This window comes from Danio rerio, chromosome 6 (genome assembly GCF_049306965.1).
Source record: "Danio rerio strain Tuebingen ecotype United States chromosome 6, GRCz12tu, whole genome shotgun sequence".
NCBI classification, from domain to species: domain Eukaryota; kingdom Metazoa; phylum Chordata; class Actinopteri; order Cypriniformes; family Danionidae; genus Danio; species Danio rerio.
Window position 1 is genome coordinate 40,528,210 of NC_133181.1, and position 19,291 is coordinate 40,547,500.

A 19,291-nucleotide genomic window follows, 5' to 3' on the forward strand; every position below is an offset into this window, starting at 1 on the left:
TTTCTCACACGTCAGGCATTTGATTATAATACACAGGTCCAGAATAAAGCCTATTTTTCTGTGGCTATTATAGTAAAGGTCAAAGGCTGACATGTGACGCATTACTTGTGCACGGCCTTGATGTTTAAATGGCACACTCATTATGATGGACTTCTATCTCCGGCAAATAACCATGTCCTGTCGAATTTTTCTTCTCGATTTAGTCACTTGTACATTTTGTTTCTGACACACAGTGTGTTTTTATTCGGGCTTCTGAGAAATGGTACATCAGCTAATCAGTAGTAAAATGTTTGGCAATGTTCTTTAGATGCAGTGTACAATGTTTAAATCAGCTAATGTTCTTAGCCTCTATTTAACATGTGTGCTATAAAGATTTTTGAGACAAAAAATAAAAACATGAGTGGTTTAAAGTATGTGCTACAAAATGTTCTACCTATGAGCAGTGTTGGGGAAAGTTGCATTTGAAAATATTGCATTACAATATTGAGTTACTCCCCAAAAAGCAATTAGTTTTGTTGCTTACTTTTGTTTTACTTTTTATTACCTGGCAAAGGTTTGATCTCTTATAGAGCTTGTTTTTTTTTTCTTTTCTAATAGAGGATCTCTACAATTTACAACACACTGTATAACGTACAGTTCCCGTACAATTACCTTTAAAAAAACACATAAAAAAAAAATTAGGATCATGTTATCTGAAAACTTCCTGACCCCAGAGCTACATGCTGTACTGTATATTCAGATTATTGAACGTTTAAAACAATGTGTTTGCTACTTTTTATTATTTGTTTTAATACGTTTTTATTATTTTATTAGGTTAAATCACTGTCCATTAAGACAATCCTCTTTTCTTTTTATGCAATGCAATCAAAATAATGAACATATTCTCTCATTGACTGCATAATTCATTGTGACTAATTGTATTTCAGCAAAAAATTATTTTCATTCATTCATTCATTTTCTTGTCAGCTTAGTCCCTTTATTAATCCGGGGTCGCCACAGCAGAATGAACCGCCAACTTATCCAGCAAGTTTTTACGCAGCAGATGCCAGATTTCACCCGCAACCCATACCTAGGAAGATTTTTTTTTTTTTTTTTATCAAATTAATGAAACTATAAGAGGGCTTGCGTCACATTATTAGTTATTTTTTTAAAGTAATGTTTTACTTGTTACTTAAAAAAGTAATATTATGTAACTTACGTTACTTGTAACATGTTAGCCTCAGCACTGCCTATGACTACATTTATTTGTAGTGTATGAAAGCTAATCCAGAAATATTTATTCTTAATTAATTTTCTGACACTTGAAATTGCTAAAAGATTGCTGTTAAGAACTTTATATTCTTGGTAAAAAAATCTTTACAATTATTTAAAAAATGAAGCATTATTATACACACATGCACTCACACACACATGCACATGCATCTAAACAACTCATGCAAAATTTCCCCAACAATTCACCTAAATGTAAAATGATTTGTAAATGTCTTCTAAGAAATTGTAAAGATTCTACTTTAATAACATAAAATATTCAAAAAATATAAAAAGCTTTTTTTTTTCTTTTTCCCAGTCAATCTTAAAAAAGTATAACACTTTCCACACAAATGTAAACAAGCATAACCTTTTTCAACAACAATAATTTGAATTGTTTTTATTAGCATGATTGGTTTGCCATCACACAAAACAATTACATTTTAAACAACATAATGATTGAAAAGAGTAATTCATTTTAATTTCTATTAAATAAGTGCAGTCTTGTTAAACAATCAAAAGCAAATAAATAAATAAATAAATAATATAAAAGTATAAATAAATAAATAAATAAATAAATAAATAACTTTAAACTTCTAAACTATTGTATTTTTCATTATGCAACTGAATGCTCTAAAAATAAAAACAGCATGCAGAATTAATTAACACGCTCTACTCTCTCTGGGAAACTGCCACTTTTATGTTCTGTTATCTCTGTTGTACTTGTGATGCCATCATTTATTTAGACTGAGGTACTTAGATCGCTATCAGCCACATCACAGAAGCATTTAATGAAGACTATCCAGTAACTGGCCTATTATTCTTATACCCTGACAACCCTGTCTTGCACCGTGGCGTCTCAGTCTACCTGTGGTGTGAGTGTATCGATGTGCAGCGCATTTATGAGGCTGTTTGTGGGCTTGCTGGACCGTGTTACTAATTGAATGCCGCTGGTTGGGATCTCTCCCGTCGACTGAGGAGTTGTGTGACTGGAATAGCCGATTCATGAAGGCTGTTGATCGCCTGATGAAACTGTGTTAGGGGAAAGCATGACTGATAGAGATGTAACATATGATTGATGCATTGCATTATCCACCGTTGGCTGTTTTAGTTTTTTTTTTTTTTTTTCAGGATTCTATTATCTTTAAAACATTTTAAGTGCAACAACAGGATAAGATTGTGTTTGGAAAAAAAATCAATAATAAGCAAACCAGCAGATACATAAATGAGTTTAAAAGTGTTTTTGTGCTCAGTGTTTTTGTCTTGGTTTCCATAATAACAAAATCTGACCCAAGAAACATTAACCTTACATACAATCCTGGCAGATTTGTTTTGATTGATTGATTTGTTTGTTCATTTGATTTATGGATTTATTAATTTGTTCATTTGTCTGTTAATTTTATTGATTAATTTATTGATTGATTGATTGGTTTATTTGTTTGGTTATTTGTTTGTTCATTTGATTGATTGGTTTATTAATTCATTTGTTTGTTTATTTAATTGTTCATTTGATTAATTGGTTTGTCCATTTGTTTGCTCACTTGATTAATTGATCCATTAATTAATTTGTTTGTTCAATTGATTGATTATTATTTATTCATTAATTTTCTTTTCGGCTAAGTCCCTTTATTAATCTGGGGTCGCCACAGCGGAATGAACCACCAACTTATCCAGCACGTTTTATGCAGCGGATGCCCTTCCAGCCGCGACCCATCTCTGGGAAACATCCATTTACTCTCATACACTACAGACAATTTAGCCTACCCAATTCACCTGTACTGCATGTCTTTGGACTGTGGGGGAAACCTTAGCATCCGGAGGAAACCCACGCAAAGGCAGGGATAACATGCAAACTCCACATAAAAACGACAACTGACCCAGCCGAGGCTGGAACCAGCAACCTTCTTTCTGTAAGGTGGCAGCACTTTATACTGCGCCTCTGCGTCTCCTGATTGATTAATATACTAATTTGTTAATTTGTTTGCTCATTTGTTTTTGTTTGATTTATTGATTGATTCATTTATCTGTTTGCTCATTTGTTCGTTCATTAGATTGATTGATTAATTTTGTTCATTTCTTTGCTCATTTATTCATTTATTTGATTGGTTGATTGAATTGTTCTTTTTATTGATTGATTGATTTGTTCATTTGTTCGTTTATTTGATTGATTAATTGATTGATTTGTTTATTTGTTCGTTTATTTGATTGATTGATTGATTTGTTTATTTGTTTGCTCATTTGTTCATTTGATTGATTGATTGATTTATTTATTTGTTCATTTGTTCATTCATTTGATTGATTAATTATTTGATTGATGATTGATTGATTGGTTTATTGATTTGTTCATTTGTTCGATCATTTGATTGATTGATTGTTGGATTGATGATTGATTAATTGGTTTATTGGTTTATTGATTTGTTCATTTGTTCATTCATTTAATTGATTGATGGATTGATTTGTTCACGTGTTTGCTTATTTGTTCATTCATTTGATTGCTTGATTGATTAATTGATTGATTGATATTTGATTGATTGGTTTATTAAATTGTTCATTTGTTCATTAATTTAATTGATTGATGGATTGATTTGTTCATTTGTTTGCTTATTTGTTTATTCATTTGATTGATTGATTTGTTTGTTTATTGTTTTATTGATTCATTCATTTGTTTGTCCGTTTCTTTGCTCCTTTGTTCATTCCTTTGTTTACTTGCATTACTCATTTACAACAACAGCCACTGTTAAATAAATTATAAATAAATCAACAACAAGTAAACAAATGAACGAACAAATGAACAAACTTTTTAAATCAAGAAACATTTACATGAGAAGCAAAAGGGCTGGAGATTTTAAGACATGTTTTATTTAAATATGCATTCTTAAAAATACTAACATGTTTAGAGAAAACTCTGTTTAAATAAATAATGCATTTCATTGGAATATAACTTATTTTGTACACCCTCTGACAAATTTGTTTTAATTGATTTTGAATCGATTGATTCATTGATTTAATAACCTGCATGACTCATTTCCATCAGCAGGAAATAAGATTGGGTTTGTGTAGTCAGTGTTCTCATTTCATTTCTTGATGTTTTGCTCCTCAGGTTGGATCGCTATCTTGGGGGCTCTGTGGTTACTGGTGCTTGCTGACATTCAGGACTTTGAGATCATTCTTCATAGAGTAGAATGGGCCACGCTGTTGTTCTTCGCTGCTCTGTTTGTGCTCATGGAGGTATGGTAATGCTCACGACTCAGACATGCCTGAAAACACAAACGCCCACATACTGTAGCCCAGTGTTCTGGCATGTGATACATTACAGTGACGTCTGGTCATTGTTTACCAAGCTGAAAGGAACAACTGCTCCATGTTGATTTGATCAGCAAAATAAAAAAAAAAACTTTTTTTGTGTCCAACGTGCTGTTTTGAATCAGTAATGAGATGTATATGTAAAATAAATGGATTAGTAAATGCAAAAATTATATATATATTTTTTTCATTTATTAATACATATATAATAGATACTTGCAATATATGTATTTGTATCAACTCAAAATGTGTTACTATTTATAACTAATAGTAATATACTTTTAAAATAATTATATTTGTATACAATTAATAAAAAAAGCCTTATAACTTAAGAATGAAAGAGGAAAAACATGCATTGCTTTAGACTTGAATATTTAAAGTGCATTGTCATGAAAGATAAAAAAGTTTAACTTCTTATTATAAAATATTCTAATGTTATGTTTATTTTTTAATCTATCCTATTTATAAGTGAAGAAAGAGAAAGGGAGCGACTTAGAGATTAGATTGGAAGTCTAAGTAAGAGGAAAGTGAGCTCGTCAGCAGCAGAAATGCTGGGTTTGCTGTTTGTGTAGGTTTAATCCTTTGTTTTGTTCGCTGGACAGTATTCACACAGGGAAGCCCACCCTTTGGGCCCAGTGGGGAGCTTAACGCTGCTCCAAGATAAACTGTTTGCCCTCTATAGCAGAGCCAGCATTCACAATCACTCAAAGCAGGGTTCAACGCAAGCACCCAGATATAAAAAATATATATACTTCATGAATTTTGATATTTAAAAGTTTAAAGGATTGAAAATCAGAGCTGTCAGGGTAAATGTCTGTTTTTGTTTTTTGGTCAATGGCTTGATTGTTCTCTTTGGTGTGTTTTAAAGGCTCTCGCTCAGCTGCAGCTCATCGACTACATTGGGGAGCAGACTGCAGTGTTGATAAAAGTGAGTATTGACTTTGTACTGACTTTAAGGGGAAGTTCACTATTCATTTACTGTTGTTTTGAGTCACTGCAGAAGGTAAACAAATCAGCACAAAACATCTAAATCATGCCATTGATTATAATGCAAACACACAATAGTAATGTGAAGTGCAATGTTACGATGTAGCATTAGCTGTGTTTCTGTTTATATAATGATCACATGGTTGGTTGCATGTTTGCAGTATTAAAAATATTTGGTTACACTGTTTTTGTGATTTTCAATAAACATTTTATTAATAAAAAAATCAAAAAGCACAATTAAGCTACTCACTTGCTGCTAATTAACAGTTAGTAAGATAAGCTGCGGTGCAAAGTTCAAGCAAGGTGAACTCTGACCAGCAAAATTGCATCGCATGATTGCGTAAGACCAATAGAGGATCAAAACATATCCTCTCTGTACAAAAATGTAGAATATGGAGCAATCACTTGTTTTTTTATGTCTACTCATCTTGTTTAATCCTGCCCCTTTTCGCAGCGTTGCATGACAGAATTTTGCATGCTCAAACTCTAGTGGGACCGTGGGTATAGTAGTTGGTTTAGGTATTAGGTAAGATTAGGGATGTAGAATAAGAAAATACTTAATATGTACTAATAAACAGCCAACATCTTATTAATATGCAGATAATTAGCCAGTAGTTAATTGGCTAGTGGAAATTGGTACCAAGTAAAGAAATTTGTTCTTAAGTAAAGTGTTGGTAATTATTTTCATCTACGTAATTTTGGTAATAGAATATAATGATTCTTATAATTTTATCATCTAAAATGATTGTCGTCTGACTTCTATGTATCTATAACAAGTAAAAGAAGTCAAATGTGCTTCAGTAAGTGTTAACACGATGAGGTCTTTGCAAATCATTGTCAAAGGAGTAATTAAAGCAAACAACTGGAGGGCTACAATGCATAGCTTTGTATTACCGAGGTAAATAACCTAATTTATAAATTCATCAAGTTAATGTATAAGTTAATGTAAAAATGTACAAGTTTCATGATGACGCATTTAATTAATAGCAGTTCATATATTAACTTAACCTAAAATATACAGTATATATGTATATAAATTAGTACTAATTACAATAGAACATGGCTTCTTATTGTCCAGAATATTCAAATTGTGCATTTTTCCTTCATTGATAAAGACATAAACCTTGTAAATCAGCTGTTTAGTTGTTTGTTTTTTTTGTAAAAAATAAATAAATAAAATATGGGCGGAAATAAAATCGAAGGCGAAATATTCAAAGTTTTTCTGCGTGACTCTGTTATCATGACCTCCATTGATCTTACGAGGCTTTATGCGATTGAGCGGGCTAATCGCGCACACCTGCTTTACCACACAGCTGCTTAGCATTTATTTGAATGGATGAAGATGTCGGTCTCACGAAAAAAAAAAGCTTAATGAAGAGAATCAACAGTTCAAAGTTGAATAGAGAGATAAGTATGCGCTTATTTTGCCACAAGCCAGCACTAAGCCATTCTGCTTGATTTGTAATGAGACATTTGAAATTGGAAAGAGTAGAAATGTGAGACAGCACTATAAAATGAAACACGTTTCATTTTGAACTGCAGTATGCACAAAATACAGGACCGCAAAACTACAAGACCCTAAAGTTTTCATTACATACCTTTTGTATTTTTCACCTTTTTTGAAGAGGGGTCTGGGTGCAGACCTGGTGCAGTGGCAATCAAAAGCTGAGCTGCTTTTTAATGCCCACACATAACCTCACCCTTAACCCTTCACAGTGACATCACTAGCTCAATTGAGTGCATTGGGTCTTACATTGCATCTCTGAGATATGCAACCTCAGCTTGCATCGTCATAGCTGCATCCCGATATTATATACCTTTTGTTGTGTTTTGTACAAAAATGCACTTATATTAATAGTTTTGCCACATTTACATTGTATTTAATGTGTTTGAAATGCAAATGCCACTTTTTTAAAAATAAAATTAAATAGTGTTGACTTGTGGTGCATGTTATGAATGTTTATTCAAAACAAGATTTGTAAACTCAATTGTTCTGGACCTTTGACCTTAATAAAAATTCAGATTTGGACCTTTTAATGTAGACATTGAGAACTCTTGCTATAGACCCTTAATAGTGGCTGATGCAGTATGGTTTATTTTTTTCATGAGTCATTTGTTAGCTAGTGATCATCTGTGCATTAGTTAGGCATAAATAAATGCATATTAGGGCACAAAGTGTTATTCATTTTTGCTTCAAACTAAAGTTTATAGTGTTGTGATTCACCTTGTTTGCCGGCTGGTTTAGTAAATGACTTATAACTCTAAAACCAATAAAATGATAATCCTTATGGGAAGCATGCATGCTCCTAGAACCGGGCACTGAAAAGAAGCATTTATTTCCATACATTAACAATGAGCCAAACGAGCCTCATTAAATTGTTTGGCTGGCTGAAATGATTGTTATCTTTGATCCAATAGTGGAGCTGTGTGGGCCGTAAATACAGAGATTTCCACAGGCCTGGAAGAGTCCAGCTCTGCCTGGCTGGCGATCACACTCTGATAGACCCGTCAGCTTGCGTTTGGTGTGTGAGCCTTAAACAATCACAGTAATTATTCATGACAGGTGCTGCTGTGGAGCCCTGATGCATTCAGTCCAATCACCAGCACCAGACCCCCAAAAATATGACCATACATATAGAAACAGCAGGGAGTCGCCGGAAATAAAACCACATCCTTCATAGATGCTTATAAAAATCTATGTTGTGTTCGCACATACACGCTTAACATTATGCTGTAGATTCTACAGTAGCTTATTGGCAGCAGTTTGCCAGTAATTTACTTTAAATCAGTTACAGTAAAAACACAATTTACATTTACAGCACAATTAATCTGCCTGTATATATATATATTTACAGAAATATATATATCTTTACTGGAAAATACAGTACAATTTACAATGCAACTTTAAAATTCAGTACCATACTACATAACTGTCCTACAGCAAAATAAAGTTCATATTACAGTTAAATACTGTGTAATTTTCAAAAAATCCTAAACAGTGTACATTAAAAGAAGATGTGTGTGTGTTAAGTGTATTGTGATTTTGTTTTGGTTAAATAACAAATCCAATCCAACATCGTGTATTAATTAAAGGTTATTTCTTTAACTTCACAGAACTTTACAACCATTCAGATGTCTGTGTTTGTTATGTTTAAAAAAAAACTCTTCCAGAATTTACCTGTCTGTGTTCCTTTAATAAGAACAATAGTAAAAATATAGTCAATTATTAATTCAACAAATGGTTTTCTGTTCTACTTTAATGGCAAAGCTGAATTTTTTAGCAGTCATCACTGCAGTTTTTCAATGTCACATGACCCTTCAGAAATCATATTCTGAAATTTTCCATATTATTTTTTGTGATATTTTTTTTATGGATTTTACATGTGAGTGGTCACAGCATCTTTAAAATTTAGATCCACTCCTCAACACCCACAGCCAACCCAAAAAAAACAAACCCTACCCCGCAGTGGTGCCAAAGGCCATGCGATCCCACAAATAGCATTGCAATCAAGACAAATAACCAACAGAAAACATATAAACAAAAGATACACATATCTGAAACACAAACATATTAAATAAAGGCTATATTTACAGTCTAAAGTATCATAGAAAATAATACACACATACCCATACATATGAATATACATAAGTGTGCACACACACATACATACATACATACACATGCATGTACAAATACAAGTCAGTATTATCAGCCCACCTTTGAATAGCTTTTCTTTTTTAAATATTTCCTAAATTATGTTTAACAGAGCAAGGACATTTTCACAGTATGTCTGATAATATTTTTTTTCTTCTGGAGAAGGTCTTATTTGTTTTATTTTGTCTAAAATAAAAACAGTTTTAAATAAATAATAATAATAAAAAAAAAAACATTTTAAGGTCAAAAATCATTTTAAGCCCCTTTAAGCTTATATATTTTTTGATTGTCTACCGAACAAACCATCTTTATACAATAACTTGCCTAATTACCCTAACCTGCCTAGTTAACCTAATTAACCCAGTTAGGGTTTACATGTAAGGTTTAAATGCTTTAAATATCACTTTAAGCTGTATAGAAGTGTCTTGAAAAATATCTAGTAAAAAATTATGTCATCATCACAAAGCTCATATAAATTAGTTATTAGAAAGAGTTATTAAAACTATTACAAATGGTTTATTGACTTATGGACTATTACACGCGCCCACACACACACATGATAGTAAATTAAATAAAGTAACTAGAAATTCACACAAATTATCAGAGATTTAAGGATTCAGGTTGTAGCACATTAATTTGTATTATCCATGAGTCTTTCTGCTAGTTTGCAGCCTTTTTGTACGCATCAAGAGTTGAGGCTCTAGCTTTAATCTGGCTGTTGAAAGTTCTAACAATGCTATATCATAAAACTGCAATAGCCACTGCTGAATAAATAAAGAATGTGAAGGGAGCCATCTTTGCGCAATTATCTTTTTAACAGATGTTAGTCCTGCCAACCAGACCTTTCTTTGTCACTTCGTCAAAACCAAACTAGAATCATCAATTAAAAGTAGCACAACTGGTTGCAATAGTATTTATTTTCCTATAATTTCAGATATTATTGATGAAAGTTTTTCCCACAACTCACACAACTTCTTACATTCCCGCACCATATATAAAAATTCTAACTTGTTGGTGAGAAAAAAACTGCAATTTCGACCTGAAGATAATTTACAGAGAAAATGATTATTTGGTCTCCAGTTCAATCTGTGTCAGAATTTAAAATGTGTTATGTATCTGGTAATTTGGATTTTTTAAAGAACAAAATATGTTTTCCCAAACTGTCTCTTGGTCAATATGGTTGACAGTGTGTTTTTTTAATAATACGTTTGTGGAAATGATAATTTGAATGGGACTTTGAATAGCACAACTACACAGCATCTCTTCCTATTTCCTATTTATTTATGTTTATAAAAGCTGGAAGATTGAACAAACTGTACATGGCTCAAAAAAGATTGTGAGCAATTTAGTGACAGTGTATGCTGTATTATTTCTCGTGCCTTATCTTATAGACCTTTAATTTAATTCTATAAGCACAGATGTCAAGTCTTTGTTTTTAAAATTAGTAGTAGTTGAACTTGTATTGAACATTTCTTTTAAGCAGGTTCACACTGTTTATTCTATTCAAAATGTCCTGAAAATGGCAGGGATTTGAAGACTAAAAACTCTCTTTCTCAGATAACTCCCTAGCCCAAATCATAGTTATTGAAAATAGCTTTTGATAAGCCTCAAGAAGGCAGGTAATTTTATGTTATTATTATCATTTGGTTTTGTTACTTTGTTAATATTACAATACCAAAGTTAAAAATAGTATGAATTTATGGAAACTGAGATGCATTATGTCTGTTAGTTATGCAACACAGGCTCATTGGAAATACAACCTACTTTTTTGTGTAACAGCAAAAACTGTCTTTGTAAAATGAAAATGAAAAAGGTTTTAGGTAAAATAAAAATGAATTACATAATAAAAATGACAGTAGTTATGTTTACAGGGACATATTATATGCAAACAAAAGGATTGTTTTTGTGCAGTACAAAATAGTAAATAAATGCAATGTCTATGATTTTGTAATTGTATAATGTTGCCACACATGTTTATATGCATATCGACAAATTTCTACAGTATATCTCCATATAAACAACTATCTTTAGTCAGCTTATTTCAGGTTCAAGATTGGTGAAGCACAAAAGAGAACAAAACAAATTAAAATCATGTGGTTCAGTGGTCTTGGTGATCTTGATTACAATCCCCGCTTTCTCATGGAAGTGTACCAGAAGGATGTTTAGCTGAAACATGCAAAAAATACATACCCTATGTAACAAATTTCAGATTCACAAAAATGGAAACAGCGCCCCTAGTTATTTGTCATCTGAAACGTGCAACAAAATGTACCCAGAGCAATGTATTTTACACTTTGTAAAAAATATATATATATATATAAAATAAAAAATTAGGTCACGTTTTCAATAAATCTGAACTGAAAATCACATAATTTGTAGATCTATTCATACTTTCACATATATAACCAGAAGACAAACTGGTATATGGTGAGAAAGTGTGTGTTTATGTGTGTTTGTGTACACGTGTGGTGTTGTGCTTTGGTTTATGAAGGCAACAGACCGTGAAATAATAAATCCAATATGACTGTGTCATGAACACATTGTCTGCGAAGCCTCCCACCTTTGTGCTGGCATCTACAGGCCTTTATGAGACTGACAGTGAGAGAGGGTTTGTGTGTTTGCGCTTGTGACATATTTTATTGTTATCTTCTCTCCCAGGCAGTGCCAGAGGATGAACGGTTGGCCATCGCCATCATTTTGGTATTGTGGGTTTCAGCGCTGGCGTCCTCTCTAATAGACAACATTCCCTTCACTGCCACTATGGTGAGAAACACACAAGAACAGCACACAACCATTTGCTCACAAACACAAAGATGTGGTCAAACAAAAAGCTAGCTCCTAATCACACCCTGCTCTCCTTCATTTGTCAATAACACTTTTTTCTTCTTACTAAAAGAAGTTGAAAAATAGAAACTGATATGCATTTCTTTCAGGATAGAAACTTTAAAAGATCAGCATTTCCACAATAATTAAAATAGTGTGTGATTTTTTTTTTGCCTTAATTGCCCTTGCTAAATAAACAAACAAACAAACAATAAATAAAAATAGTATATGGGTGGCATGGTGGCTCAGTGGTTAGCACGGTCATCTCACAGCAAGAAGGTTGCTGGTTTTAATCCCCAGCTGGGCCAGTCTGCATTTCTATGTGGAGTTTGCATGTTCTCCGCGTGTTTGCATAGGTTTCCTCCAGGTGCTCTGGTTTCCCCCACAGTCCAACGACGTGTGGTACAGGTGAATTGAATAAACTGAATCAGCCGCAGTGTATGTGTGTTTGTGAATGGGTGTGTATGAAGGTTTCCCACTATTGGGTTGAGTCTGGAAGGGCATCCGCTGAGTTAAAAATCTTGAAGATGGTCAGTTAAGGGGGAAGAGAATAACATTAATTTTGGATGAAATACATACACACAATATCAACGAGTGAGGAACAAAATACTATGACTAACTAAATGCAATAAATTGAGTTTTTTTTTTATTTTTTCATTTTTTACAAAAGATAGTCATAATAAGTGTAAAAATTTATATATATAAAGAACAATAAATATTTACGAAAATATATTGAAAATAACAGGCAGCAAACAGGACACAAAATGGTAGATGGGAGAGTTTGAGAGATGAGACGTGAGCAGCATCCAAACAATAGGAATAGATAAAACAAAACAACCTATTCTATTGGCCCAATTTCTACCTTAACTATCCAAAAAGAAAAAATATGTCAGTTGTTGAAAAGGAAATCTTCACGTTTCTGATGCAGTATCTAACCTACACTATGATAAACCAAAGCACAGCAGGTGAAGCTCGGCCCAAACCTAGTTTGTCTAACAAAAGTAATATTTACAGCTCATAGATATATACCGCATATGGACCGTTAGCATGCATCAATAGCGCTGCCACATTTGTACAGTGCTCCCAGGACAAATGTCATTCAACCGCACAAGTCAAGACTAAAGCCAATTTAAAGATGCTGGACTGTAGTGCTGTGTAAAAGTGTAGTAACAAGCAAACAAACAAAAAAAAGCATAAAGGCAGAACATTTCATAGGTAAGATTTCATTTTTTTATGATTTTGCATTTAGGAGCTGCACGTTTAATCGAAAAAATACCCCGATCTCGATTCGACCCCTAGACGATCTTAATCCAGCATTTCTATGATTTTGCCAATCATACTTTCAAGTTCAGAAGAAAAGCAAAGGTAACTGCACAAGTCTCTTCACATTGCTTTATATATGTAGCCTAGCACTGTGGGCACCTCCAAATGGTGTTGAAAGAGTCACATACTATACTGTATACTGTGATGAAGTCTACTTTAGTGAACAGAACCTGCATTGGCTGTGAATAACAGGTAATAAAGTTGTAAATAACATTCAGTTTGTGGCACGGAGTAATCCTTTGGGAGCCGTGCGAGAAGTATGAACCGCACTTGGCAGTGAAAATGAAACCGAAAGCGTGCACATTATTTGGATAATCATATCGCATTTTAGAATTATGATTGTGACAAGCATTTAATATTGTACATGAGAATAAATGTTTAACAGTGTCAGGATAACTACTCTAGCCTATAATGTTGAATATAATGCAAGAGGGAATCTGATAACAACAAATGTCTGATTTTACCAGTGGAAAAAAAGATCTAATAATGTTGTCAATGACAGATTGCAAGCATATGTCTCAAACATAATAATTTAACCTCAGAATTATGAATAATTGTATTCTGATGTCATCACTTTACTGTGCATTAATGACCAGGACACATTTAAAGTTTAAGTCCACCATTCAAAGTCTAAAATGTAGTTTTACCCAAAAGTAGACCTACACCTAATATTATTGTTGTTTTACTATATGTTTGAGAAATAACAATAATAATAGCCTACTGATATTAACCATTATTTTACATCTTTAGAATTGTGAGAAAAATTGTGATCTGTACTTTAAGCAAAAAAATATGCCATTTTCTATTCTGCCAAAATTGTGCAGGTCTAATTTCTATACTTGTAAGTATACATTTACATTGATTAGATGCTAAAATTGCTCACCATTTTATTTTTTACCCGGCCATCTACTTTTATTTATTTATTTATTTATTTTATTTTTCCCTGAATAAATAATATTGCCAGTTTTGCAGTATTGTCAGTACATGATTCCTTGAATAATACAGAGACACACACTGACAACTGCCGCTTTTGTAGTAAAGTGATTCCACGATAACCTGATGACATAATTAAATCACTCTGTGCAACATTTTGATTTGTGTTTTAATATTTTTTGCTCATTTCTGTAGCTGCCCAGATGAGCCTGTAATAACAGTTTTATCAGCTGTTATTAGGGATATTATCTGTTATTTTTGGCAAATCAAGTATTCCAGAGAGCAGCATAAAAAGTAATGCCAATGCTTGGATTCTTGCATGTTATCTCTTGCTTAAAGAGACACTACACCCAAACATCATCCTACTATGAATGTTAGTTGTATTTCCTTCATTCATTCATTCATTCATTCATTCATTCATTCATATGTTCATTCATTCATTTTCTTGTCGGCTTAGTCCCTTTATTAATCTAGGGTTGCCACAGCAGAATGAACCACCAACTTTTCCAGCACGTTTTTTTTACGCAGCGGATGCCATTCCAGCCGCAACCCATCTCTGGGAGTTTTATTCCAACAATATTCAAAATATGTTTTTTTTTTTTTGTGTTCAGCAATGATTTTTTTACACTTAAATTAACCCTCCAAACAAATCAAGACATAAAATCTCCAGCTACTCTTTTGTAAAAAGTAGGATACTGGAGCTGTTGTGTGATTATAAATGAATTAGAAACATGCTTTTTCACATAGTTTTAGTATAGCATGTCACACTGCAGGACATCAGCATCGCTGCATGACGTGCCTTGTTAACGGCCCACGATCTGTTGACAAATAGGTGAAAATAGTGTATCTTATCCTTTACAGTCAACTGAAACGTGCAAGAAACAGTATTGAGTGATGGTGCGCTATCAGAGCAACGCATGAATCATGTGCATCATCAAGAAACACGTGCTGTGAGCTGATATGATGAACATGGCACCAAACAGACAGAGCTGTGCCGCCGATCGCTCACTGCCAAATGAGCAGAAGGAAAGAATGCAGGGCAGATGAAGAGACAAGTCACTCCAGAAATCACTTAGCATTTCAAAAGCCTTTTCATTTCCTTCTTCTCCAGCGTTTTTCCACACATTTTATTTGATCTGTCTATTTTACCCTCATTTCTTTCTTGCTGTTTCCCTGTGTTGCTTAGCAAAACTATTTATTTTCAAAACTAGCAGGTTGGCGGACTATCTATGTCTTCAGAAAAAGAAATAGCAATATACAGCAAACACTATGAAAATATGAATACAATTTATTTTAACCGTTTGCTGTTTTATTAAATTTGAAAATGTATTTTCTTCTATTTTTTTAGCAGACATCTCTCCTATTGTCAGGATCATACAGTATCATCATTCTTATCATTCTGATTTGGTGCTCAAGTAATATTATTGCTCTCAAAACTGAAAACAGTTCATTCATTAATTTTTCTATATATTAGTCCCTTATTTATCAGGGGTCGCCACAGTGGAATGAACCACCAACTATTCCAGCATGTGTTATGCACATTTAGTTTAATCAATTCACTTTTAGCGCATGTCTTTGTAAGGTTGGGGAAACCTGAGCACCAAGATGAAACAAACACAGGGAGAACCTACAAACTCCACACAGAAGTGTCAACTGGCCCAGCCGGGACTCAAACCAGCAACCTTCTTGCTGTAAGGCGACAGTGCTAACCACTGACCCACCATGTCACCCTGAAAATAGTTGAGCTGCTAAACATTTTTGGAAACTAAGTCACATTTTGAATGAATTCTTTAACCAATAGAAAGTTGAAAAGAACAGTGTTTATTCTTTGCCTTTAAAATTATTCAGTTAAATTGAACTTGATTAGGGTTTACAGTTAAATCTTTCTCTGTTTGACTAGTTAGTTGTTGGACGAGTACTGTAGTTCAGCTGTCCTTTTCTAACCTGTTTGGTTTCATATTCTGTCTCTATTTCTTTCGCTCTGTCAGAAGAGGAGAGATAAACGAAATGTACTTGCGTTCTCCTCTGGTAGTAATGGATTCCATTGATTTTGTATAAAATCGTCACTGTATAAGCACAAGAGAGACTTCTCAGCAGTTCTCTTTCACAATCTGATTCTGGACTAAAACAGTGCAGTTAGATGCACACACTTCGCATTTCAGTAGAACAATGAATGTTACTTCTTTCAACTCCACCACCAGCAAAAAATCAGCTTACATTCAGTTTATTTAAAGTGACCATTTAGGAACATTAAAGCATGTTAAGACCAAAACATAATAACTTGATGGAATATAATAATGTATTGTGGTCTCAAGATATTTTTTTTTCAGTATACATCTTCATATAATGACCATGCAATGTAAAATCATGGTCTCAAGATTTACCATTATAATTGATTATTATTATTGCCTCCTACTGGACATGTTATGATGTACCTGTGAGATAAAGAGTTACAGATGTGGCTACTGGGAATGTGCAAGTGAATGAAAGTGACCTCACCCAATGCTTCAGTACTGCGCGGCACAGCACAAAATGATTCAACACAAGAAAGACAAGACCAGCAGGGGGCAGTTATGTAACATAGTGAACATACTAAACTGATATACTGTAGCAGCGCACAGACGTAGAAGCAAAGGAAATTTTATCATAATTGTCTCATAAGTAGTGTCGTGAGTTATTTTATGATGGTTCTTTCGCTGAAAACTAATTTTTCGAATGTGTTGCTGGTCAACTAGCAATCACAATCTAAAAACGTAGCTCTGCCTAGCCTCCAACTTGAAAGATGCTTGGGGTTTGAATGTTATTTCATTTGAAATATAAGAATAAACACCTTAATAAAAATATAATAAAAAGACTTTCACCGTGATCAAATTAACTTCTGCAACTTTATTTTTCACAATTTCATTTTAGCTTATGTGTTCTCTCTGTGTTCGTGCAGTAGTGGGTGGAGCCTCAGAAAATTTCCGATCAAAAATTTATTAAACACTACTAAAAAAATTTATGAAATTTGAGGGATTTCTGCCTTTCCACTGAAAGTCTATTTCCCCCAAAACTATTTGAAAAAACACACAAAAAATCCATAATCATTTTGTTTAATGAAGTTCTTCTGACGAGATATGATCTTTTATATAATAAACAGCTTTCATTTTTTTTAAACATGCTGACATTGTTTATTAAACATAAATTTGTGAAGCTTAAAGCATTGTGTGAATAAAAATAGACTTTCAATGTAGTGGAAGTAATATCACAGATTTCATTATATGTCTGTTCATTTATTTTCTGACTATGTAAGATAAGTCCTATGAGTCTGGGTGAGTAAATGAGCGCAGTATAAACATTTACAATAAAAGTGAACCCATGTATTCTCCTCTAAATCACTGTTATCATACATTTTTAACTACCATCTTGTGAAATTGCTGGCATGCTGGTGTCCAAATCAAACTTCATAACTTGGCAACACCAAGTAATGGATGGTAAACTCCAAGCTTCATTCCAATAACCCACCAGCTTTAAAAAAAAAAAAAAACAGTACTAACCAGAAAATTATGACTTGTAAATTCATACCGGCCTTAAGCCATTGTTGTTTAAAAATGACTAATGAAATCTAAATTGCTTGAAGTATTGACTCCATCTCACGATGCACAAAGCAATTTTTAAACTGCCAATCATGTCTTTTGATTCATGTACTGTATCAGGCACGGCTTGTTCGGTTTGAGTATTCCACACATTTTCAAACCTGACACAATCACTGTCATCCATATGGAGCACTGAACATCTGATCTGAAGATCAATACAATGTCTAGAATCTGTTTACTTCTATCCTGGGTCTCATCTCTAATGGATTATATATGACATATAGATGGCTCTCTCCTCTGCCTCATGTTTGCAGATCTCCTGTTGTGTCCCTGGCCGTTTATTTGACCACATGCCATGGACTGTTATGGAGTGGCAATAAAAAAAACTAGATCTTAGCTTGTGAGGGTAGCATAACCGTCATTGGCCATTTTAGATGGCCATGTATTGTGGTCGACCTTTAAACCGCAATCAAAGCTATAATTTTAGGAACACACAGTGCAAATTTTGATGTACTAGAAATACCAAAAGAACATCAAACCTTTGCAGTCTGTGAGATTATGAAGGGTTTTTGGTTGAGATTATGAAGGGCCTCTCAGGGTTTTATAAATAGAAATTTTAAAGGAATGGCATTTCTTTGAAGGATATTTTATCATTACAATTTTCTTTAAATCTTATTTTTTTCCTTGAGTCCCTGTAGAAATACATCATCCATCTTTTTTCAAAAATATATATTTTTCATTTTTTAAATGATTTTAACACAAAGTTGCCGCCTTCTGATGTTGTGGAAGTCAACAGTGCAAAATTGCAGCAGCTTCCTTGACTATCACTGACATTGACCACCAATGAGTGAGAAAGACGAGCATGTTGTTTGTCAAGCATCAACTTATCATTACTTTAAATTAAATAATGCTTAGTGAGGTTGCTTACTTTTTAATACAAAGAAAATGAAAAAAGTGCCCTGTAGAATGTACGCTGATGTCTATTGAAGACGTCAATAATAATCTCTAACACACATAATCTTAATGTGTGTTATTCACAACATCTATTCTCAACTCTGTTCCTCTTCTTGTTAAATAACCATTTACTTTTATGTGGTTTAAGAGAAGTTAATGAATTGGCATGTAATAAATCTAGTTCCTCTAAACTCTTCTGCACTAAATGGGGCTGCGGTGGATCATAAATTCTGGAAATATAATAGTGATGCATTTCAAATAACTCACAAAAGGGGGGTCAAATGAAGTATTTACAACTTACATGTGAATGAAGTTAATTTTAATATGGCTAAACAAGTTCCACTCCAACCCAAAAGCACACTTTTGGGACTTATTCTCACTCAAGCACTGTTGTGGGGTGATATGCATGCTCTCATACCTACGCCGGTCATGCACAAACTTTTCCGGGAGAAGCGCCCATGAAATTATTTTTACTCTCTGTCATGTTAAA

The 19,291-nt window shown here is 33.4% G+C and overlaps 1 protein-coding gene across 1 annotated transcript in view; it reads left to right on the top strand.

Moving 5' to 3' along the window:
- The window catches only part of oca2 (oculocutaneous albinism II), a 176,523-nt gene that overhangs the window by 110,109 nt on the left and 47,123 nt on the right, over positions 1–19,291 (top strand). Inside the window, exons 19-21 of the mRNA XM_021477197.3 lie at positions 4,349–4,476; positions 5,420–5,479; positions 11,852–11,956. Coding sequence (XP_021332872.2) covers positions 4,349–4,476; positions 5,420–5,479; positions 11,852–11,956 — 293 coding nt within the window. The remainder of the gene's footprint in view (positions 1–4,348; positions 4,477–5,419; positions 5,480–11,851; positions 11,957–19,291) is intronic.